This window comes from Mauremys reevesii, linkage group 26 (assembly GCF_016161935.1).
Source record: "Mauremys reevesii isolate NIE-2019 linkage group 26, ASM1616193v1, whole genome shotgun sequence".
Lineage (NCBI taxonomy): Eukaryota > Metazoa > Chordata > Testudines > Geoemydidae > Mauremys > Mauremys reevesii.
In genome coordinates, this window is record NC_052648.1 from 3,817,854 (window position 1) to 3,841,717 (window position 23,864).

The 23,864-nt window shown below is 58.4% G+C and overlaps 1 protein-coding gene across 3 annotated transcripts in view; it reads left to right on the top strand.

Annotated features, from left to right (window-relative positions):
• The window catches only part of MIDN (midnolin), a 32,077-nt gene that overhangs the window by 6,646 nt on the left and 1,567 nt on the right, over positions 1-23,864 (top strand). For all 3 annotated transcript variants that reach the window (XM_039515904.1, XM_039515901.1, XM_039515903.1), the window contains exons 5-7: positions 11,296-11,688; positions 13,062-13,194; positions 13,678-13,971. In XM_039515904.1, coding sequence (XP_039371838.1) covers positions 11,296-11,688; positions 13,062-13,194; positions 13,678-13,971 — 820 coding nt within the window. The remainder of the gene's footprint in view (positions 1-11,295; positions 11,689-13,061; positions 13,195-13,677; positions 13,972-23,864) is intronic.

Below are 23,864 nucleotides of genomic sequence, written 5' to 3' on the forward strand. Positions count from 1 at the left end.
AAGGGATTTGATGATCATTTGTTACCGTATTGCCTAAAGGCCTTGACCCAAATCAGGGCCCCGCTGTGCCTGGCACTGCACACACCCCTAGGCAGAGAGAGTCCCTGCCCTGAAGAGTTCAGTCTAAATCAGTGGTTCTCAACCTGCAGTCCCACCAGCGCACCGCTGCGGCCCATGTGACATCCTCAGGGCCGTACGGGTCGTATATATATTGTGTGGATGAGGCCTACATACCACACAGTGCTGCATGTGTGGCCCACAGTGCTAAATCGGTTGAGAGCCACTGGTCTAAATAGAGTAGGAAGGGAAAACTGAGGCAAAGGAAGGTGAAGGGTCTAGGCCAAGGTCACCCAGCAGGTCAGTGCTGCCTCTGTCAAGGTCCCGACTTCAAGGTGCGATGTGGGGTCCCCATTCTCGACACAGCGGGTGTATTTTGGGACTGATTCCCCCATTCCCTCCCTCCCCCAATTTCAAGACAAAAGCAGGATTCCTACCCTAACAGTTGCTTTTACTGCTTGAGGGAAGAATGCCTCTTGCTATTGTGTTTGGAGAATCAGGCGGGGTGGGGGGGGAGGGCGTGTATATGCGGATCCTACCAGGACACAGCTTTGTGTTGGAGGTTTCCACCTTCAGATCACAAGGGGGTGAGAGCTCTTCTCGAAAACCAGATGCAGCAGCTTTCGAATGTCTGCACCATGGTCTTGAGTTTATGGCTGGGGAGGGGGCAGGGGGTGGCTCTGGGTTAGGATAACTGTGAAGTTACTTGGTGTCTGGCTGCCTGTGCTCCCAAAGGTTGCTAATCAGACAAAGAGGGGGAGGGGTTTTTTTTTCCGCTACCCCTGGCTTGTGCTTCAAGGAAACCCTCCCATTGCTGGGTGACCCTCTGATGTGTGTCTGAGGGGAGGTGGGGAGGAAAGGAAACGGTAGACTGCAGCTGGGTGTGGAATTCACCTCTTCACCTCCCTCTGGCTTTAAAGTTGAGCAGGCTCCTGCGTCTTTGTTTTTGGTCTTTAAAAAAAAAAATTCTCTCTCCTTCCTCACCGGCTAGCACTTGAGTTTATTTTTAAAAGACTTTTTTTTTAAGTCCCTGATTTAATTCTGAGCCACCAGTGTAGTGCTGGGGGCCACTTCCCCTCCCCCAAGCACCGTGCAAACACATGCTAATGCCCAGCCCTGCTTGGTACCTTTTAACTGTTCTCCTCTGGAGCTGAGTGGGTGGGAAAAACATGTGAGGCTGGGTGCAGTGCTTCCTTGCAGACCTGCCTGCCAGGACTCTGCTGCTGGGGGGCTTGTGCTTTTCTAGGACAGGGCACCTGGAAGGGTGGCAAGCCCCCAGGCGCCTCCGCGCACTGTGCAGTGTCGCTCTCCCCGAAGTCACCTTGGAGCGAGGAATGGCCTTTGCAACCTGGATGCTCTTGGCCCCCCTGCGGACGACCTTGACTCTGTACGCCTGGCCCGTTTAATGCGCTGCTTGCTGTGCGGCTGCAAAGCCAGCTGGGTGCTTCTGGGGTTGGAGCGTTCCCCCACCCCCCTGGGGGCAACACAGCACCCCATCCCCCTGCGCTCGGACGTGGCTTCCCTGTGAATCTAGCCGGGCTCACAACAGCGAACTGCTGCAGGGATCTGGGTTCTGGCAAAGGGCCGGAGGCCCGTCTCCTACGTGGCTTTTGGGCACGAGTGCTTTTCTGGGTTGGCATGGGGCATTGGTGAAACGCTGGCAGTTCAGTGGCGTGTTCTGGCAGAAGGCGAGCTGGCGTCGGGTCCCAGTTCCTCACCTTGGTTTGGTGTCTGATCAGTTGAGACCTTCCCCACCCCTCGCCTGCCTCGAGGATGGCCTCGGAATTGTCCCCCGTCCCTCCTTTCAGGGTGGGGGCCGTGCACACAGGGCGTGAGACGCTCCCTGTGACGAGCTGTTGTTCTAGTTGCAGCCTGGGTAGGAATCTCCCTGCACAATGCCTCTTTCTAGGCCTGGGAGGGGCAGAGGGCAGGAATCCTCCTGGGTCGGGCTAAGATTCCTGGCCGGGGCTTGCTGTCTCATGCCCCGGGAGGGGGGCAGGGGCAAAGCCAGCACAGAGGCTGGGGTGGGGTCCTCCTGCGTGGTGTGTGCATAGCGCGTTGTCTCATCTTGAAAACTTGTATGATCGCCCAGCCAACATGGTAATGGGGGAGTGGTGGCTGCTTTAAGGAAAGCGGGGGGGAGCTGGCCGACCTGCCCGGAGCAGGGCTGGCTTTGATTACCATGCTTGTGTCTGCAGGATGGAATTGGTGCATTCCAGGCCTTGCAGCGAAAGGGTTTATTCCTCCTTTGTGGCATGTCGGTAGCAGGCTCCCAGAAGTGCGGGGCGAGGGGGTTAGAAGGTGGCTCCTTAGAGGCGCTGAATTGCAGCGGTGTAGGTTCTCCTGGGTCAGTCTGTGTCTCAGGCGCCTTGGATGCAGAGTGTAGGTCCCCAGGCGAAGCTGCATCCCCCACCCCTTCCTCTGTCACTGAAGCTAGAGCTGGAAAAGGCCTCCCATGCCACTACTCTCTGTTCCCTACTGCAGTAAAATGAGTGGGAAGCCAAGGTAGGGAAGTGGTGCCCCCCCCCCGCACCCCTCCATGGGTTTGTTGACAGGATCTCTGCCTCAGGAAGCCTCCTCTGAGCACAGAGGAACAGCCAGCACCTGGGGGCGGGGGACAGGAAACCACGCCTCTCATTCATGCTTCTTGCCTTGGTTCTGCGTAGGGCTCTCTGATAATAGCAGGGAGATCTGCTGTGCTCTGACTTCCTCTGGGGGGGGGGGGGGAGAAAACGCCATCTAAGCCTTCCCCTCATACCTTAAGGAAATGACTACCAGGCAGGAGGCGTGGCGCTTAAGCTGGGGGCTGGATTCCCGTGGCATGGCTGATGTCCTGGTAGCTGCCGGTTAACTTCCTGCCAAAGCTCATTGCCACATTCAAGGGGTCGGATGATGCCCCTTTCCTAGGGGGACTGCCCACCTGCTCAGCAGAGCTGCCGGGGGGTGGAGGGGTATTACTCCTTGGCCAGCAGCCTCAGCCATGCATGCAACCTTCCCCAGCGTAGCTGAGCCTGGCTGCCGCTACTGGGGAAGAGGGTACTGGTGTCTCTGGGGTGCTAGGCACCATCCGAGACCTTGCCAGAGAGGGTAAGGATCTGTGCTCCCATTGGAAGGCCGAGCAGGTCCTCCTAGCGGCGCGGATCCAAGGCCTGGCTCCGTTTCTGAGGTCACTAGGTGGCTGAGGCGGGAGGAATGTTATTTCTCAACGGTGGAAGTTTTTTGTGTTTTGGTACTTCACCCTCCCTCCCCCCCCCCCCCCTTTTTTTTTTTTTTGCTCTGGATGGAAAATCCCTCAGCAGCAGCGGCCGTGGTGGAGTGCGGGAGCCGGTGTCAGGGCTCCAGCTGCCGGCTGCAGCTGTGTGCAGCTGGAGAGAAGGTTGTTAAGCCTATTCTGGGGGAGGGCAGAGGCTTGTTTCCTTCCCCTTGGTTTGGATCAGCCTCTCTCCTCTGGGGCTGACCTGGGCTGACCCATAGCATCAGGCCTGTGTTTTGTGGGGCGCTGGGCCCTTCCCTGTGGGAAGGAGGCTCTGCCCTGCGGAGGGTGCTGTATTCTCTTGAGTAACCAGGGCAGAGGACAGTCTTGTCAATAACAGAGGGGAGGGCTCTGATTTCCTGCCCCCTCCCAGCCCGTGCCGGTACCAGTCTCCTGTTGCGCTGGTGTCAGGGCGCCTCCCTGCTGAGCCAGCCATCCATCCATCCACTGGCACCCACCCTGTTCTCATCCCCTGCTGGGCGGGCGGGTGGTGGGGGGGAAAGCCGAGGTTACATCAGGGCAGGCGCTTGGAGAGGAGGGAATGCAGCGTTCTGTGAGTCATCCGCATTTCTGGGAATCAGCAGGGACGCGCTCCCTGTATCTCCGGGGCTGGATTCGGAGACAGTAAATTAGATTTTCCCTCCCCGGACTTGGCAACAGCCTGCGGGGTCCCTGCTGCTGGTTCTTCTCCCGTGCCCCTCCCTCGCCTCCCAAAGGATCTAGGGCAGCAGAATCCCTGGGGGAAACTGGCAGGATCCCCTGGGACCTAGCACAGCCATTCCCGTCCTGGGTGCGGACATTCCTCTCCTACCTGCAGGCGGGAGTCGGGGGGGGGGGCAGATGTTGCCCCATCCATGAGGTGATAACAAGGGCGCTGGCTGCACAGGGATGGGAGAGTGGCTTTGCTCCAATGGCCAGTGAACTCAGTGGGAGCTTTTCCATCCCTTCTGTGGGCGTTGGAGCGGGCTGGCTGGGCGGGGTGTGTTTATGTTGGAGCATCCTGCTTTCTGGTGGGGGGAAGGGCTGAAGGAATGTGGTGGGGAGGGGAGCCACCCCACCCTGCCCCTGTTCAGAAGGTGGGGGTACCCGGAGGGGGCGTTCATTTGGCGGCAGGGATTGGTTGGTTCAGTAACTAGCGAGCCCGGAAGGGACCGGTGTGCCGGCGTTCGCAAGGGGGAGCACTCGGAGGAAGGGTGTTGGGTGGGGGGGGAGTGGCTGGTTTAGCTCGATGGCCCCCATCGGGGTTCAGGATTTGGGCCGGTGTTATTGAATGGAAAGGGGAAGCAGGCTATAGGGCTGGGCTGTGGGAGGGGGTGGCTCTGAGAGGGGGTGCTGTGGGAGGCTATTGGTTTTGGTGCAGGGCTAGTGAAATGGCTGGCTGTCTCCACTCCCTTCCTTGCAGGGCTGGGGGCGAGGGGATGGGGTGTCTCCTGTGGCTGGGGGGAGATGTTGGAATCTGGAGCTGTTCCCTGCTAATCTCAGTGCTACCTCTCTTAAACCTGCTCCCCCCTCCTTGGTGTTTGCAAGAACTGGCTGGCGTGTGTGTGATGCCGAGGGCTGGATAACAGCCCCCCGACTCCTGGCCCTGCGCTCGGAGAGGAAGGGATTATTTTTAGTTCTGCTGGGAGCCAACAGGCGGTGAGCTCACGCTCACTCCGGGCTCTCCAGTTTCCTTGGCTAATAACAGCCAAGGGTCAGGAAGGGGTGCGCAAGGAGGAAGGTGTGAGTCAGGCTCTCTGCCAGGAAGGAGAGGGAGCCTTGGGTGGCTGCTGACGTCAAGGGGACCTGGAGGAGTCTAGAGAGACTTGGGGACTGTCGCTGAGTGTGTGTGTGTGACTGGTTTAAGAGGGAGGCAGGATTGTATAATGGCTGGGGGAAGGACACTGGGGAGCCAGGACTCCTGGGTTGCCTCCTCAGCTTGGGGAGGGAGTGGGATCTAGTGGTTAGGGCATGGCAGGGGGCCGACTGGGCGACAAGACTCCTGGGTTCTATCCTTGGCTTGGGGAGGGAGGTAAGTGTGTGTGTGGACGGGAGTTGGCACATCTGGATTATCTGCCGCTGACTCACAGGGGAGTCCTGCCCTCTCTCTGCACCTTGGCTTCCTCCCCCATGCGATGGGGACAGTACCTGGAATGGGATGCTCATGAGGTATCACAAGATCGTGGTCGTAAACGGCTTTCAGATCCCTGATGAGAGAGCAGGGCCAAAACTGCTCTCAGCTTGGGGGAGGGGGAAAGGGACCCCACCTTCTGAGTCCCTCTGATTTAGCCCCAAAGTCTGGCCCACCCTGTACATGCTGGAAATGGTCAATATTTTGTCTGGTGGAAGCCCCCCGGGGGGTGAGTGGGCATTGGCTGCTCCCCTCCACCTGCTTCCTTTGCACCTGAGCTGGTAAAGGATGATCAGGGAGCGTCTGTAGGTCGTGGGGAAGGGAGGAAGCCAGTGTGCTGTGGGGCTGATAGCCAGCAGTGCCTTTAGGGGTGAGCGAGGAAGCTGTGTGGGGGCTGGGGGGGGGAAGGCTCTCTGAGCCCCCTGCCATCTGGGGAGCCAGGCTTTTCTCTGTATGTTAATCTCCCATCTGTGAGGCTTTCCCTTCCCCGCTCCTGGAGAACAAGGGAGCAGCCTCCATTGAGATGAGAAGGGGGGTGGAGGGGATTCTGGGGTGCCCCAGAGCTTGGTTAGTTCAGAGCCCTCTCGAGGTGCCTCTCTCCTGGGCAGCGATGCTCCCCGCACTGGAGACCCTTTGTTCGGCTGGCGGGGGCGAGCGCCGTGTGTTTGAATGGCTGGATGCTCGATGGGAAGGGGGGGGGCTGGGAGTCGTGACTGCTGGGCCTTTGATTCAGGGGAATCTTTTGTGGCTGGAGGGAGGGGAATCGTGACTGGCGGGCATACAAGGGGACGCTGCTGTTAGGAAAGGGCTTAGCTGGCCCCTGTCTCTGGGAGTGTGCATGAGGCGTTCACTGGGGCTGTGGGTTTATCGGGTGTATGTGGAGTGGGGAGACCAGCCCCCCCCCCCCGTGTTGGGGCGCACTGAGTTTTCCCTCCACTCCTTTGCAGATGGAGAAACTGAGGCACGCAGAGGGACATGAGAGCCACAGAGGCTGGGATTAGATTGGGGATCCTGCCCCTCTTCCCCTCCTCCCCCCCTGCCCCCCAAATCCAGGGCTCTGTGCAGGGTAGGTGGGCGCACACATCTCCTCCCTGGGCCGTCACCAGGACGGAGGAGTCTTCCCTCCCCCCAGCTGTAACCTCGATGGCCGAAGTTGCAGCATCTTTCACGCCCACCTTTTCCTCTGCGGCCTCCATCTGACGTGCTCGGGGGTTCGCTGTTATTTTTAAGCTGCTTTTCCCACGGCTTCTCAGAACTCAGCGTCTCTCTTGGACCCGGGGGGAGGGTGGGATCCTGGTATGATACCGAAGCTATTGCTGAGGCCGGGGAAAAGCTGGTGCAGGGGGAGTCCCTGCTGCTGGACAAGCTAGGGTGGGAGTGGCGCTACCCCGGCCAGAGGAGATTGGTGCTGGGCATGGAGGTAGCTGCAGACAGCAGGGGTGGCTGGGTGCATAGCCGCCCCTTGGAAGCTTGGCCTGAGAACAGAGGCCTCCCTTCCGTTCTGTGGGGGTGCCTGGATTGCACCCCGTTTGGCAGGCTGAGGGCAGGAGGATCTGTCTGCATCTCAGGCGCTTACAGCCCAGCACCACCCGGCTTAGACAAATATTTATCTTTGCCAAGCAAAGGCGGGGAGCGAGTGTTTGTTCATGAATCCTAACCTCCCTTCCCAGGACCCTCCTCAGCCAAGAAGCAGCGGGGCGGCCTGGTCCCTCACCCAGTGTTGAGCTGCTGCCGATTGAAAAGCCACCCCTCCCTCTGTGCTAGGGGTGGGCGGGGTGCCCCCGTGACCGATCCCTAATGGGGTGTCCTTCCCACTAGGGGGGGTGTGACTAAACATCAGCACAGCCTGGCCTCCTCCCCACAACCGGGATTGCTGTGTGTGTGTCTGCCCTGTCCCCCCTGACTGCTGGACTCATTGAGGCTGGGGGGGGGGGGAGGCAGAGGCATGGCCGTACACCCCCCAGAACCCTAAGGGAGCTCATGGGGTGGTCTGGTAGAGAAATCAGCTGCAGTTTGCTGGCAGGAAGGGTCAGAGGTAGCTGGGGTCCCCTGCTTCTGCGAGCTGGAGAGGAGGCTGGAGGAATAGCCCCCCCCCGCCCCCCCCCCCACAGCCTGGCGAGGGTTAAAGCTGGCCCGCCTGGCGGGTGGAATGCTAAGTGGCAGCGGGGGAGGAGTGTGGGCTGGGGGGCCCTGGGGCAGCACTGAGCCAGCCCCTCGAGCTGGGCCTTTAATATTCTCCCCCCGCCTTTCCACAGAGCAGATGGTGGGTGATTTACGCTGCCAGGCACCTCCTAGAATGAGTAATGGGGGGAGGGGGCAGCTGTTGGAGGGGGCATGGGGGGGGGGTTTCCAGCAGGCTGTGTTCCCTCCCGCCCCCTATGATTTGGGCATCCTGTGCTTTTTTTAGGAGTTCCCTGCTCTTCTCCCCTCCCAGCTGCTCCATCACCTGCCACTCTCTGAGCCTGTGGGTGACTGACTCCTCTCCCCCTCCCCCCATTGTAGGTGTTGGGGTGGGGGGTATTGAGGCTCTCTGCCTCGCGGTGGCCTTTGCACTCGCTGCCTGAGTCACACTGCAGAGGGGCTCGCCTGCCCCCGGAGCACTGCACTGGGGGTGCATGTGTCCTCGCCTGCCCCCTCACTGTCCTCCAGTCGCCTTCCTGTCCCGGGCCCCCCACACACCTGGCTGGGGGGCTGCTTCACCCTGCCTTGCTCTGCGTGACTTGGTGGCTCTGCTCCGGGGGGCGGGGGGAGCGGAAGTGCCCCCATGCCCAGGGAAGGCTCTGAGGCCAGGGCTCCCCCTGTCCCTTCACTTCTAGAGCCAGGCAGCGGAGCTGTGGGTATCGCAGGAGCTGGCAGCACGGCCCTTCCAACTGGCACCTTGCCCCCCTCCCTGCCCCCTCTGTGGTTTCCCTGCCTGTCTGAGCTGCAGGTGGCCTGGGCACCCACGCTCCCTTGGCACAGGGTGGGTTCCTGGCGGCTACGATGGCAGCTGCCTTGGGCCATGGTAACCTCTGTTGTGGGGTCTACATGGGCGGGGATAGAGGCGTGAGTCTCTTCCCCCGTCCTTGCATAGCGTGTGATACAGGGTTGGGTGGGGGCTCCCGTCGAAGGCGCTCTGTGGTCGCCCTCAGTGAGCGACATACAGCGCCGGTGGGCTTGGCTGCAGAAAGGTCAGGGGTGCGTGTAGGGGGAGCTGCGAAAGGGTGACTAACGGCTCGTGGGTGACAGCTGCTGGGTGGGCAGAGCGTGTGAGCTGGCTGGGCTGTGGGGGCTTTGGGAGAGCCCCCTTCAGCACAGATCCTGTCGGTGAAGTGACTTTACCCCTGGGGGGCGGGAGGGACTCCCTGCCCAGCTGGGCCTGGATGGCCAGCCTCCCTTCTCATGCCACCACGATGGCCCCCCAAGGCGCTTGCTCGACTCAAACTCGCCGTCGACTCGGGGTTGTAAATGGGGGCTCTGTGGTGGCGTACTCAGTGACACCCCCCTGCCTCCCTCTGTCTCTTTCCTCCCCTTCCTGGTCACCCGAATCTGTGGGATCTGATCAGCGACTAGGGAGATTAATTTCTCTGGCCGTGCCCTCCCCTTGGCTAATCGTGGGAGGATTCAGCAGCTGTGTGTTTCCCTCTCCCCCCCCAAGTGCTGACTTCTTCCTCTCACCCCCGCAGCTCAAACCCTGGAGGTGGCAGGTGAGGGGCACCCGTCCTGAACTGCCAGACCTCGTTGAGGGTTCCCATACACCCAAGTGCTGTGGGGCACGGGGCGCGGTTTGATACATGGACAGCTTGGATTTCCCCAGTCCCTTGGTCCTGCTTGTGAGCCTGCCAGTTAATGAGAGCCCAGCTAGCGGGCGATCGGACAGAGCTGGGGCAAGGTGGCATATCTTTGTGCTGAGCACTGGATGGAGCAAAATTCCTGAGCGTGAAATCCACAGTGGGTTTTCCCCCTGGGCTCAGCCTTCCTGGTTAAAGGTCCCGCTGGAGATCTCCAGCTGTTGGGGGAATTCCCCTCTTCCCAGCATCCCCCAGGATGCTCTGAAATCCCAACCATTTCTCCAGGACTCTTGCAGATCATTCAGTGGGTTCTTCTTCGCAATCCTTCTGTGGCTGCTTCCCCCTGGACTGCGTCACTGTGCAGGGATTTGGCTCCAGTGCAGCCCTGGGACCCAAGGATCTAACTGAATTGTCGGGGTTTCTGTATCTGGGCCCCTGGAGTTGATACCTCTGCCATGGGTGTTGGGTCCTGGCAGCTCACGTTGACGTTGGTTGGGCTTGTGGGTGCTGAGCGTCTCTGGAAGAAAGTCCAGCCCTGGGTGTCTCACATCAGAGTCTCTGTGGGATGGGAGACCCAAATGTTTCCTTTCCCCCTTTTAAAGATCAGGCACGTTATCTGCCTTTGTTTTGCGGGTGAGTGAGAGTTTACCCAGTTCTTGAGCAGGGCAAGTAGTCTGCTGAGGAACTGGCCCCAAGTCCTAGCCAAGAAAGAAGCGCACTTAGCCCCTCTGACCCTTACATAGCAGTGCTTTGTAGTGGGAGCCCTGAACATGCCGGCTGAGTCATGTTACAGCACCTAGGAGGGCTGCTATTGATCCAGATGGGGCGAGGAGCAGGGAAAATGTGGGTGACTCCCTAGCAATGGCTGTTCCCTCCTTGGAAAAGAGGGAGTCAGGTGACTTTTCTTGGCATCCTGTGTGACTATCTGCTGGGTCTCCGTCCCCTGCCACCGTCTCAGGTGCAGCAGGCTCGGCAGATGCTAGATTAGCTGGGGAAGAGAAGCCTCTTTCAGGCTATAGGGAAATGCAAATGAGCAGCTGTGCCAATGAAAAGGGGTGCATGTGTCATGGGGTGGGGGTGGGCAGAAGGCCTCTGCAATAACAGCCATAAAGAGTGTGTCAGAGGGTGGATTCCAGCCCCTGCCACTGGACCTTGTCCTGCTTGGGGGGGGGGGCTCCCCCACGCCCAGCTCTGGTTAATCTCCTGCTGCGCACTGCGGGGAGCGGCTGTGCGGGCAGGCTTATCACCAGGGTTGGGTGGCGACCCTCCTGTTCTTTTGTAAAAGCCGCCTCTGTTAGTTTGCTCCCCTGGCACCATGGGTCACATGGGGACAAGACGTGGCAGGCGAGTCATGTGGGCCCTGAGCTTTAACCCGTCAGGCTCCCCGTCCCCCGGTGTCCTGCTGGGGTTCCAGGGATCTGGGAGGAGCTTGCAGCTAGGGACTCCCAAGGAGCAAGGGGGTCCCTCTTCTAAAAGGCCAGGCTTCTCCGTTTTAGCCCCGGTGTGCCCCACCCCAGGCATCTGCCCCCACCCTGCTGGGCTCCTGGCACGCACCCCCTTTCCTGCTTCTGCTCAGTCAGCAGTCGTGGGAGCTCTCCGGGTGCTGATGCCCATGTGTCTCTGGGATGGCAGCGGGCTCCTTCCAGGCCCATCGGCCTGCCGCACGGAGCACGGCCCCTCTGTACGTGGGCTGGGAGAAGAGAGCTCCTGGGTGGGGGGTGAGATAGATATGGCTTCTGAGCCAAGTACCTACCCCAGAAGCGCACATCCAGCCCCTCACCCCTAAATGATCAAAGTAGCCTTTCAAATCGCGCCCCCTGCCCCAAGTCCTGTGATCCATCTGCTTGGGGTCAGCTTGTGGGGAGCCCACGGGTGCCCCCCTCCAGGGGGACTCCTGTTCCCTCATTGGGTCGGGGGGCCAGAAGCTCATAGCTGGGCAGTGGGGAGAAGGCTGCGCCGCTTGGCAAAGTCAAACCAGCCCTGAGCTGTCCAGGCCCGTTCCTGGCACCTGGACTTGGCTGGTGCCCCCACCTGGCCCAAGTGCTGCTGCAGCTGCTGCACCGCGATCGAGACTGGGACCCTAACTCTTCTCCTCTTCTTCTCAGGTCAATGACTTCCTGTCAGGAAGGTCCCCCCTGACGCTGGCCCTGCGGGTCGGCGACCACATGATGTTCGTGCAGCTCCAGCTGGCAGCTCAGCAGAGTGGGGGGCAGCTCCAGCATCGGCATGTCATCGCCAGCCGGGGGGAGCCCGGGGCAGCGGCCGGCCCCACCCCCCAGTGCCGGACGCTGCACGGAGGGACCAGCTCCAACTTCGCCCGCATCCCCGTGGTGCCCACCTGCCAGCAGAGCCCTGCCCCCAGCCCCGCCCCCTCGGCACAGGCCACACCCATGTACTGTAACGCCGCCCACCCCGCCCCCGTCACAGCCGGGATGTTCCGGTCGCATGGGGCCAGCACGCAAACGGTTAACAGCAGCGTCGTCTCCTCCTGCTCAGAGGTGAGTCTGGCTTTAAAAAATAAGTGGCTCAGGTGGGGAGAGAAAAGCGGGGAGCTGGGCCTCAGGACTCCTGGGTTCTATTCCTGGCTCTGGAAGGTGACTGTTTGTTTGTTTTCTAGCGGTTAGAACAAGGTCTTGTCTATATCCACTCCTGCCACTGACAGGTCATGTCCCCGCTTCATGCCTCAGTTTCCCCATCTATAAAATTAGGATGTTGTGAGGACTTGCTACATTTTTTTTCCAAATGCTGTGAGATCCTGAGGCAAATGGTGCCAGAAAAGGGCATAGTGTTCTTATGTTTTTTTTTTATTGCAAAGCGTAAGACAAAGATCTCCCGCTCTAGATTTTGGCAGGCGGTGGTGGGGGAGAGGGTTTCCCTCTGAGAGAGAAGCTATCCAGGCTGGTCTGTGTACTGCCTCTTGTGCGTTGACTGCAAAATGCTTATAATCCAAGGAAAACCCCAGCCTGCTATGGGAGGAAATAGCCAGCAACCCTCAGGTCTCAAAATAGGATCATTGCTTATCAGACTAATCACAATCCTTGGCTGGCATCTTTCATTGCCAAGTACTTCCCAAAGGCAGGCAGCCACATTATCCCCATTTCACAGGTGGGTAAACTGAGGCACAGGCAGGGGAAAGCGATTCACTCAAGGTTTCGCAGCAGAGCTGGGAGTAGAGCCCAGGTCTTCTCATGTCCTAACCACTAGACTATGCTCCCTTCCTAGAGAGTGGGTTTCTTGGTCCGAATGGGTTCATGGGTCTTGGAGGCTCAAGGCTCAAACGTAAGGCAGATGGTAGCATTGAAGATGCCCTCTAAATCCTTTTCTTCACTGTGAATGGGCCTCGGCCGATGGCGGGTTTGGAACCTGGCTGATTTCAGGTGTTACTTTTGGAAGTGCCCTGTGACTGCATGCCCTAGTTGATATAGCACTGGACTGGCATGCAGAAGACCTGGGTTCTGCTCCTGGCTCTGGCCTGCTGGGTGAACAAGTTGCTTCACTGCCCCGTGCCTCAGTTTCCCCATCGGTAAAATGGGGATAATGACACTGCCCTCCTTTGTCGAGTGCTTTGAGATCTGTGGGTGAAAAGCACTACTTAAGAGCTAGGCACGATGATGGTTATGGGATCGCCCTGCATGGGTGTGGGTACTGCCTTGTCCCAAAGGGCTGAAGGGAAACCTCACGCCTTATGCTGGCCGAGGAAATAAGATTGTAACCCTGGGAAACTTTGGAGTTTGGAGATGGGACTTTTTCCCCCAGCCACCCATCAAGCTAGGGGTCTGCCCCTGTGGCTGCGGGTTAGCAGGAGCCTTCTGGCCCATTGGTGTCTGTTTCTAATGGCTAATAGGTGTCTCTCTTTCCTGCCGCTTGCCAGGTGGACTGTAGCTCCCGGAGTAACAATTCTGCCGGCAGCAACCCAGCCCCAACAAGCCGATCGCGCAAACCTGGTGCGGTCATAGAGAGCTTCGTTAACCACGCTCCTGGGGTCTTCTCAGGGACCTTCTCCGGTACGTTGAGAACTCGGGGGACACTGGGCCCAGCTCTCCTCTCACCAGTGCTGGTGTGATGCCATGGGCGAGCGCCGGTGCGCGTGGCTGGGGAATTGGAGACTGTCTCTTTTTTCACGCTGCTTGTGCAGAACAATGGGGAGGGGAGAGCCAGGGCTGGACCAGGGCCCAGTTTGGTTGGCATGGTGAGGGCAGCTTTTGGTGGCCAATGAGAGCGGAGTTTGATGGGTCTCTTCCTACCTCAGCATCCTGCCTGGGATGGGGGCTCATGCCAGCTTTGGCTGCCAGCCTTCCTGGGAGATTCAGTGCATCGACCCCCACTCCTCGACCCGGGGCCATGAGTTGGTCACAAAGATGCTTATGGGGAGCCCCTGAGGGGTGGCACAGTGTGTGCCAAGGGTTGGGCTCAGCTGCGGCCCCCTAAGCGTCCTCTACAGGCAGCATGGCATGACGTGTTCCCCCCCCGCCTCTTCTCCCCTGCAGGCACTTTGCACCCCAACTGCCAGGACAGCAGCGGGCGGCCCCGGCGTGACATCGGCACCATCCTTCAGATCCTCAATGACCTCCTGAGCGCCACGCGGCACTACCAGGGCATGCCTCAGTCCCTGACGCAGCTGCGGTGTCAGACGCAGTGCGCCCCCGCCTCGCCCCCGCCCTCTCCGGACCCCGCCAGCAAAACTACCTCAGAGAAGCTGACGTCCGCGTCCGCCACGGCCTCGCAGCCCCTGCACTCCGTGGTCCAGTGCCAGAGCCAAATCAGGATGTGCAAGCCCAGTGGTGAGTCCTGCCCCGTGACCGCCCCCCACGTGGCCTCGCGCTGTGGCTGGGTTTGCTTGCCCCTGTTGGCAGAGCTGTGGCTTTGCAGCTCGCCCCAGGCCTCGTCCTTAGGGACGCTGTGATGTGCCCACGCCAACTGGGCTGGACTGGGCCCGGGTGATGCTGAGAGTGCTGGCTGATATTTTTTTCAGTGGTGTGCGCAGATGGAGGCGCAGCCGAGTGCAAGATAAAGGCCATCAGAGACAGGAGGCTGGTTCTGCTGATCATCTTAGCTGGGATAGGCCAGTGCTGAGCTCAGAGGAAAAGGGCCGGGGGAGCTTGTGCATCTCTTCCCTCGTCTCCAGGTCCTTGATGGGCTGCGGGGCCCCTGCTGATGACAGAGGAAGTGTGGGTGGTGGGGTGGGAAGGAAGGAGGCTGGGTCTGTAGCTGGGATTTGCTTGCTCCGATTCACTTCCTCTGCATATCCGGTTCCGTCTGCCTCTTTGTTCTGTAACTGTCCTGATGGGGCTTCCAGCCAACTGGCGGGGGGGAGCGAAGAGGGAGGGTGAAAAGCCATGTGTTAATTCCGGGTTCCCAAGTACCATGATTTACCCTTCCCCGAAAGAATGCCGAGATTGAGCCTGGTTCTGGGTGAAACCCTGCACTAGAAGTGCTGGGGTTAACTCTCCTTGGAGAGCTGCCTGTGCTCAGACTACACCTTACGCTGCAGAGTAAAGTGAGCCCGTTTTGTTTGCCTATTTCTTTATTTTAATGAATGGCCCTTTGCCATCTTGTCCCCAAAGCCTCTTGGCCCAGGACCCCAGACAGCAGAAGGCTAACAGCAGAATAATTAAACCAACTGACAGGTGTGACATGCTCTGTTTGCATAGTGTGCTGGGCACAATAGGCCACATGCTCAAAGGTGTTTAGGTTCCTAATTCCTTGATTTCAGTGGGAGCTAGGGGCCAAAATACCAGTGAGGATCTGGCCCTATAGAAATGGAAGGTCCCTGGCCTGACACTCTTGCAGTGCGCATCAGTGCTTTGCTTCTGCAGTGCTATTCTCTGTAGGTCCTCTGCCTGGGATTTGCATATTAAAATGTACTGGTGTGCCTATGCTTTCCTGGCTAGACACCGATTTGGAGTGCTGCATAATCGCTCCGTTGGAGGGACCCGGTATCAATGCTCTCACCCTCCAATGGGCACGCTGGGGGCTGGGCATTTAATGTGCAAGTTTCTCCCCTCTTTTAATCTCTTCGTCCCCAATTTGCATCTCATCAGTGCAATTAAGGGCTCAGTGGTTCCCTGGGGAATTTGCAAACCTATTACCTGTTTCTTATCTGTGTGTTTACCTTTCCCCTCCATCCCTAGTAGGGGGTGTGTGCAGGCACTGAGTTAATGTGGAAAACCACATGGCTGGTGTTAACCCATTCAATGGGCACCGGCTGTAGTTGGCTGATTACTCAAACTGGGTTCTAAAAGCTGCCAAATTATATCACTGGAAGAAGACTGTCAATTTCGCTTCCTGTTTGGTGAATTGGACTCGAGGGGGAAGGGGAAACTTGTCCTGGCATTAAAGATAAATTTAAAATTAAAACCTAAGACTTAAAATCAAGAGTGAAGATTTTCACTGGTGAATTTTGGGAGCCCAACATGATCTGATCGTCAAAAAGTACCCTTTGCAAATCAGGCCCCTCTACTATACTGCCCAGCACTTTTCATCCATAGATCTCAGAGCGTCTTACAAAGGATGTCAGTTTTATGATCTCTCCGCTGACCTTTCACAGATGGGGGGGGGGGGGGAAACTGAGGCACAGAGTTGTGCCCAAGGTTACCCAGCAGGGCCGGGGCAGAGGAACAGAACCCAGGTCTCCTGAGGCCCCCTGTTGTGTCCTAGTCACTAGGTGTCTCCAGTCGGAAGGACACCCCAAAAATCGCTAGTTAGTTGTGAGAATCTTGGCTAAGGATTGTGTAAGCTTTTAGGGGCAGAGGCTGCACACACGTGTGTGTTTACAGCACCTGTTAAGGGGGGAGGGGCCCTAAGGCTGATCAGGTCAGCTGTGAACAATACAAGTTGGCGTTCATAGGTGTGACCTTGAGGCTTGGTGGCATGGTTCTGGAGGTGTGTGTGTGTGTGTGTGTGTGTGTGTGTGCACACGTGTCCCATTGCAGGTCTCCGACACTCTTTGGCACAGTTGTTGACATTCAGGACTGTTCCACATACTGGGGGCACTTAATTCCTTTGGGAAACTTTTGCCCCACTTACTCAAGTGTTTAAACTGGGGGACCCAAGCGCTGCCCCTCCCCTCCCCAGTTGTGGCTGCTGGCTGAACGCTTCTCTGAGTTGTCGGGCTGTTTATCTTCTATGTGGTCGTTGAACCGCATTCTGAGCTGGCGGAGTGACTCCATTCGAACTGGTGGCTTTACCCCAATGGGTAACTTGGTCTGGGGGGTGCGTGCGTGGGTTTTGGAGGTCTCCTGGAATGGGGGTGACTCTGCGCGCGCACACACACCCAGCAATTCCTGGTGCAGAAAGATTTGATCCCTTCTGATCTCATTCAGCGGGCCAGCATCTCCTCCCCCTTCCTTCTTTCCTTCCTATCTCTCCTGTCTGTCCCCTGCTGCTCTGCCTCTTTTTCCGGCTACAATGCAGCCACACATGCACGCCCCCTTCTCCACTTGCTGTCTAAATCCAGGGCGAGACAAAGGGCCCCATTCAGAGCCAGGGAGGCTGGTTGGGGAGGGGTGGGGAAGAAAGCACTTGGCCTCTGGTTTGGCATTTTTGGCCTGGCCCTGAGGAAGCTGTAGGCTGGGGACATTCTGCAGAAATAGAAGCTGGCGGGGAGGGTTTGTGTGGGGGGTCAACACAAAACAATCCTGCTTTCTCTTCCTGGCAGACTTGAAAATATACTTCCCACCCCTCGCCCTGAGCCCTTTCCCAGCTGAGGGCAGAGCCCTCTGTCCGGGTGCCAAGCTTTGGGGTGCTCCTAGGTGGACTCCAGCCAGACATCTGCCTGGAGAGGACTTGCAATTTGCCATCGCCACTTCCCGAGCTGGGACCTGCCCTAGGTTATGCAGGATTCTAGAAGTCAGATGTGTGCTCCCAGCCCTGATCCAGTTTGGCAGCTGCAAGGCTCATGAGCTTCTGCAGAGGTGACACAGACCAGCCATTGGTACAGTCTGTTCAGGCACCTGTGTGCAGGCCTGGGGGAGGCAGTGGGGTCTAGTGGTCGGAGCACAGGGTTGGGAGTCAGGACTCCTGGGTTCTATCCCCAGCTCTGGGAGTGGAACGGGATCCAGTGCTTAGAGCAGGGGACTGGGAGTCAGGACTCCTGGGTGCCATTCCCAGCTTCGCTGATGGCCAAGTGGCTCGCCCTTTCTGTGCCTCAGTTTCCCCTGGTGTGGGACTGTTTCCAGACATCTCACACAGGTGGGGGTGGGGCAGCTCCTGCAGCTAAACCCAGGCGCTGCCAGCCAAGGGCTTTGAGGTCCCTCCAAGGGCAGAGCGTTGGTAAGAGGCGGTGAATGCTGTTGGTAAGGCAGGGCCCTGTCTCCACCCCGCCCGCCTGTTCCCATGGCAGGGCTCGGCTGGGGTATGCGTGTGGGAGGCCTCCACTTATCTGCAGGGAGCAGCTCTTTATTCACCTTGAGCTTTGGGCCCTGCGCCACCCCCTCCCATCCCCAGAAAGTTAATTTCTTTCCTTCCCGCCCCCTCCTTGTTCTTCCTTTCATGACGCCGGAGCTGCGGAACAGGGCTTAGCAGGATTCTTGTGCCCGGGGACGTCACTGGCATGTGAGACGGGCAGCTGCCCTCCCTCGTAGGGAAGCGTCTCTTGGCAGGGGAGAGAGAAACGAGACGTGGCAACCAACCAGCTTCCGAGCCGCCCAGATGCTGGCTGCTGCTTGCCCTGGGGCTGAGGAGGGATTCGGGGTGTCTCTCTGCTTGTGGGGACCGGGGCGGGGGGGTGTCGTCCTCAAATGATCTCCCTCCACCTCTCTCCATTCCTTTCCCCTCCACCCTGCCTTGCCAAGGTCACCGCTGCCGGCTGCCTAGCGAACCCCAGCCTCCAGCTCCAGCCCTTCCTATGTTCTCATTTTCCCCCTCTCTGGGTAAGCTCCCCTCCTCCGCTCAGAGCAATGCTGCTTCCTCTCCCCCCCAAGCTTCTCTAAGTCCTTTCAAGCCCCCCTCGCTGGGCTCGACCCCCCCCAGAGCCGGGGAGGGGGGAGCTGCATTCCATCCACCCAAGCTTCCCCGCTCTGTTTGTTCAGTTGGCTCCCGCATAGGGAGGTGGGAGCTACAGAAAAGGAACTGAGGAGGAGGGAGAGAGAGGAGGAGAAGAAGGGGGGGTGGGGGGATAGAGGCAACAACAAAGGCCTGCTCCAGGGGCTGGAAATGTGCCTGCGCCCTGCAGGAAGCCGACTCTGGCTTCCCCCCACCCCGTTCCTAGGGTTGGGGGGGGGGCGAGGGGGGGCGTGCGCCTTTCACTGATTTTTGTTTTGAAATAGCATTACCCACTTTGCTTCCAGCCTCTTTCTCTCCCCCCCCCCATCTGTGTTGCTTAAACTCTGCATGTGATTGTGGGGGGAGGGGACCTAACTCCCCGTTTAATTCATCCTCCATCATTATCCAGGGGTTGAGGATGCTTTTGTAAGCTATTGACCCTGGGACCCCCTTAACCCCCCCCCCCCCCAATTGCAAAGCCTCATGAATAGTTAGAGCAGGAAATGGCTGGTTCTCAGCTGGAGATGATCTGTGTTGGGGGGGCAGTGGGGGGCTGTTGGAACAGCCCTCTCTCCTCTTCCCAGCACCCAGTAGGGGTTTGAAACTAGGTGCTGGGTGGAGGAGGAGGGCTCGGCGGATAGGGTGTGTCTGAGACGCACTCGCTCAGGCGTGGAAGGTAGCATCTCTTTCCCCCCCTCACCACCCCCCCCCCAAGCAGTCGCTCGTCTTCGTACACCTGCACCGCTCGAAGCAGGAAGGGAGCCGGGACTCCTGGCCGCCCCGAGGTTCCTTCTCTGCAACAATTTGCTTAGAGAAAAGAACTGAAACCGGAGTCACTCGCGTTTCTGGAGGCCTGGGCGGGGGCTGCGTGGTGGTGTGCTGTTCAAATGTGATTCTTTGCCCCCCCCCCTTTCCCTCCCGCCCACTAGGTCTTCGCCTCTCAGCCACTGCAAACAAGAGCTTGCTGGGGCCCGAAAGTCGCATGCGAGTGCTCCCAGGGAGCCTGAGCAAGGCCCGATGGGATGGGAACTAGGCCAGGGCAGCCATCTTGAAACATGGCTGCTGTTGAAGGACTCAGGGCTGCCTAGTCTCTTTCCCCCTCCCTCCCCCCAAGCTGCTTTTGCACTGCCAGTGCGGGTGGAAAGATAGAATGGGCTGGATTCTCTCTCGTTTGGGGCTCACGGTGCCTGCATGCTGCATGGTCACCCAGCCATCTTGCTGCGGCTTTACCCGTCACGTGACTGGGGGCACGGCCGGGTCCCGTTCTGCACGCCCGGCCCTCAGCCTTCCCAACCCCGGCGGCTCCTCTTGGCCACCACCGTGCCCAGGAAGCGGGACAGACCCAGGGCTCGCCCGCAGGGAGGGCTAAGGAGTGGGGTGGAGGATATTTGTGGGGTGGCTGGGTTTTCTGTCTCGGCAGCCCTACTCTGAGGCTGAGCTGGCTTCCAAGGACCCGTTCACACTGGCATCCGGGTGGGTCTGCATGCAACTGAGGGACAGTGGTCCCGTCTACACCACAAGGTGAAACAGTGTTTGACCGACATGGGGCATGGGGAGGAGGGGAAAGGGCAGATTTAACATGTAGTCACCAGTTTGTCCCGCTCTCGCCGTGGTGACATCTCCAGGATGGATGAGGTCCTTAAGGCAGTCTGAAATGGGCTTTAAAGCATGATAGCTGCATCATGGCCTAGGACCCTCCCTTTATGGGGGAGAGAGAGCTCAGTGGTTTGAGCATTGGCCTGCTAAACCCAGCGTTGTGAGTTCAATCCTTGAGGAGGCCATTTAGGGATCTGGGGCAAAGATCTGTCGGGGGATTGGTCCTGCTTTGAGCAGGGGGTGGGACTAGATACCTCCTGAGGTCCCTTCCAACCCTGAGATTCTACGAACTGGGCTTCTCCAGAGCCTGCTCAGCCCCCAGCAGGATCTGGCATGGGTGTGAGAGAGGGGGGAGAGATGCTCCTCCTCCTCCACCTGGGGGGTTTAATAGATGCCTTCACCCTGCAAACCCCTTCTGCCCTGTGCTAGAAACTGGCTCAGACATGTTTGCAGCTGGCATATCCGCAGGTAGGGGCTGGCTGGGGGGGGGCAGTTCTCCATTTCTCTCTGAGCAATCACCCAAGCCCCAGTGACCCCTGGCCACATACCCAGCTGTCCCGAGCTCCTGGGAACAGTAGCGCTGCTGTGTGGGGACGGATCTGGCCCAGACTGGCTCTCGGCTGCAGGGGAAGTAGCTGAGAGAGCTCTCACGGAGGGGAGGGGGGAGGGGAGGCACACAGACCAACACTGTTGCTTGTGTTTAACCGGCTAGCACTTCAGACAAACAGTGCTAGTATTTCTGCAGGGATTTTTTTTTTCCCATCCCCCATCCCCTTTCCCCCTGGAGGGGATCCTAAATATTTAAGGCTCGCTAACAGGGCTTTGCTCTCTGGGCCGTGCATGCCTTTCCGCCCACTGATGCAGTCATGGACGGCAAGGGGGCCTGAGGCATCAATCGCATTTGGAGAGGGTCTCGGCGGCGGGGGTGTTGGGAAGGGGGGGGCACACTGAGGGGAGCTCTGGTGGGAGGGCTCTGGCAAGAGCTGCCACCAGTGGGGAGGGGGTGGTTCAGCTGTGGCTGCAGGGGAGAGGGTTGGCGTGGCTTTAGCGGAGGGGAGCTGATTTCAGGCCCCCTTCCCCATCTGCCATGGGGCTCTCATGCATAGCTATCTCCCTGCCCCATGCACCCTGGTTCTTGGCCGAGTTGGGATCAGGACCCTGCAACAGAGAACAGCTGGAGGGCCAAGTGGGAGGGATCACACCTGGGGACCCCCCTCCCTCAGAAGTCTGGGCATGTGTGTGCTTTGGGTCTAGGTTTTGGGATAGGTGATTTTCGACTGGATGTGCCGTGGGTCCGGGAGAGCCATGGGATTGGGGCCTCTAGGCCAGACCCCAACACAAATAAGGAATATTAACTCTCTGGAGCCTCTAGGCTCTTGCAAGGCCCCGGCGCTCCAGTATCGGAGCCCTTCACCGGTATGTCCAGCCTTCTCCTTCTAGCCACCTCCCCCTCCCCCGAGAGCTGGAAGAGTGCTACCCCTGCTTCACAGATTGGGGGGGAAACCGAGGCACAGAGACCAGGAAAAACTGATTCCCCTCCTTGTAATGAAGGAACCTGGGAACCCATATTTTGTGTGTCAGTTCTGTATGTTCTCTCTCTTCCCCTCCCCGTGGATACCCAATGACTGTCCTTGTCTGTTCACGGCCCGTGTGGTTCTGATCCCAGCTCGGGGCCTCGTCGGTTCTACTTCCCTCTCTGCCAGGCTGTAGAACCATAATCCCCTCTCTGTCCCTCGTCACCCCACCTGGTGCCGCAAGCTCCCTCCCCTCCCCCGGCGCTGGGGGGGAGAGAGCCGCTTTCACGGCCAAGTTTATTATTGAGTGGGATCCTTTTTTCCTCTTTCTCCAGCGCTGAAGCCCATGTCTATAAATGTGCAATTGTTCATCCTCCCACTTGCTGCTAAACCAAGTGGGGCGCTCGCTCTCTGGCGCGCGCTCGCCCCAGCGCTCAGAGCTTGCGCTCCTGACGGAGAGGAGTGGGTGGGAAGCAGCCAGTGGCTTCTGTTCCGCTCAGTAAGGGGGGAGCCCCCCCTTAAAATGCCCAAACCTACCTCTGCCAATGGCACAATCTCTCCCTTCGCAGGGAGAGCACCCAGGCAGCGTCCCTGCCCACTCCTTCCACCCTATACCCCTTCCTCCCTGGAAACAGAGCTGTCCCGTGCTCTGTGGGGCCTCTCTCCTGGCATTTTTGGGCTCACCCACTGTGGGGCCTTCTCCTGTGTGGGTGAGCACTGGCTGTAGCGCCCCCCCGGAGGCTGTTTTGAAGTGGGATCCAGCCTGGGGGAGGAGGGGGTCTTATAGCCTGTTCCCTGCTCTGCTGAGGCCAAGCCGTGGGTCCAGGCCTCCCCATTGCTGTGTGGTCTCCTGTCTGCCTGCCTCTTGGAGGCAGGGGACGGTGGCATTTTGGGGGGCTTAAGTGGAAATTCCAGGGGGGGCTGGTACAGCCAGGACTGGGGATCAAGCTGGGTGCGCTTTGTGTGGGTCACCGGGAAGAGGGGGAGTGCTGGGAGCTGGAAGGGCCTGTACAAAATGGCTCTGCTTTCCCAGCCATCACCCCCACCCCCCAACACACCGTGCTCTATTTATCCTTGAGTATAGGAAGGAAGAAGGGTGTGTGTATGGGAGGGGGTACATTTCCTCTCCCAGCCCCCTGCTGTTTCCATGGCGATAAAACAAACACGCTACCGCTTGAGAATTGGGGAGATTTGTGCCGGTTTTTGGGCCATGTCTGGGAATGAAGCTTTCTGGCCTGTACTCCAGGAGGGGGAGGGGGAAATAATTATTTGAGGGATAGGGACTGAACGGCGTGGGGAGCTTGGAGGAACTCAAGAGTGGGGCATTCGGCGCTGGGGCAGGATCGCTGCTGGCCAGACAGGGGAGTCCTCGGTGTACAGCCTCCAGCTGCATGGCAGTTCAGCAGCCGTCTCTGACCACTGTCGCTGCCCTAAGCCGTCTCGGTTCCTGCCCCCTAGCCCAGCTTCTCCCTCTCCTTTGGGATCCTGCTGGTAGGAAGGGTGCTAGAATTTGAGCTTTCCTTAGACTGCCAGAGGTGGTGGGATCCAGGGAGTAGAACGGGGACTGGGAGCCAGGATTCCTGGGCTCTGTTCCCAGCTCTGGGAGAGGAGTGGCGCTTAGTGGTTGGAGCAAGGAGCTGGGACTCGGGACTCCTTGGTTCTAGTCCCAGTTCTGCCGCTGACCTACCGGGTGACCTCGTAACGCTTAGAAAGGCCTGTTGGATCAAAAAAGGCAACGTTGTTCCCTCTAGCACATCTTTTAGTGCTCTGCCAGGTCTAGTATTTAAATTGTTCCCGCTCTGTGCCTCAGTTTCCCCATCTGTGGCTAAGGGGATAATTCTCACCTACTGGTTCATGCGGTGCTTGTAGAGCCTTTGCTGAACGGTGCTCTCGAACTGGGATGCTTCATTGTTGCGAGGTGTGGTTGTTTTTGTTTTTTTTTTCACTCCCAACTCTGCCACTTGGGCAAGTCTCCTGGGCTGGTATTTTCAAAGGGGCGGAAGGGCGGTAGTTACATAAGAACGGCCATACTGGGACAGACCAAAGATCCATCTAGCCTAGTATCCTGTCTTCTGACAGTGGCCAATGCCAGGTGCCCCAGAGGGAATGAACAGAACAGGTGATCATCAAACGATCCATTCTCCGCTTCTGGCTAATAGCCATTGATGGACCTATCCTCCATGAACTTATCTAGTTCCTTTTTGAACCCTGTTATGGTCTTGGCCTTCACAACATCCTCTGGCAAGGAGTTCCACAGGTTGACTGTGCGTTGGGTGAAGAAATACTTCCTTTTGTTTGTTTTTTTGAACCTGCTGCCTAGTCATTTCATTGGGTGGCTCCTGTTCTTGTGTTATGAGAAGAAGTAAATAACACTTCCTTATTCACTAGTTATGATTGCAGAAGTTGTTCCATAGCGGTATTCATTGACTCCATCCTCTTTATGCAGCTGATGCATGCATATATCCCATTGAAACCGGGGTGGGTACTTCTGCATCTGTAAAATGGGGATGATAATCTATTGAGCTAGCCAGGGAGAGCCCCCGCCCCCATGGCTTTGTAGAGTGCTGTACAGCACTGATCAC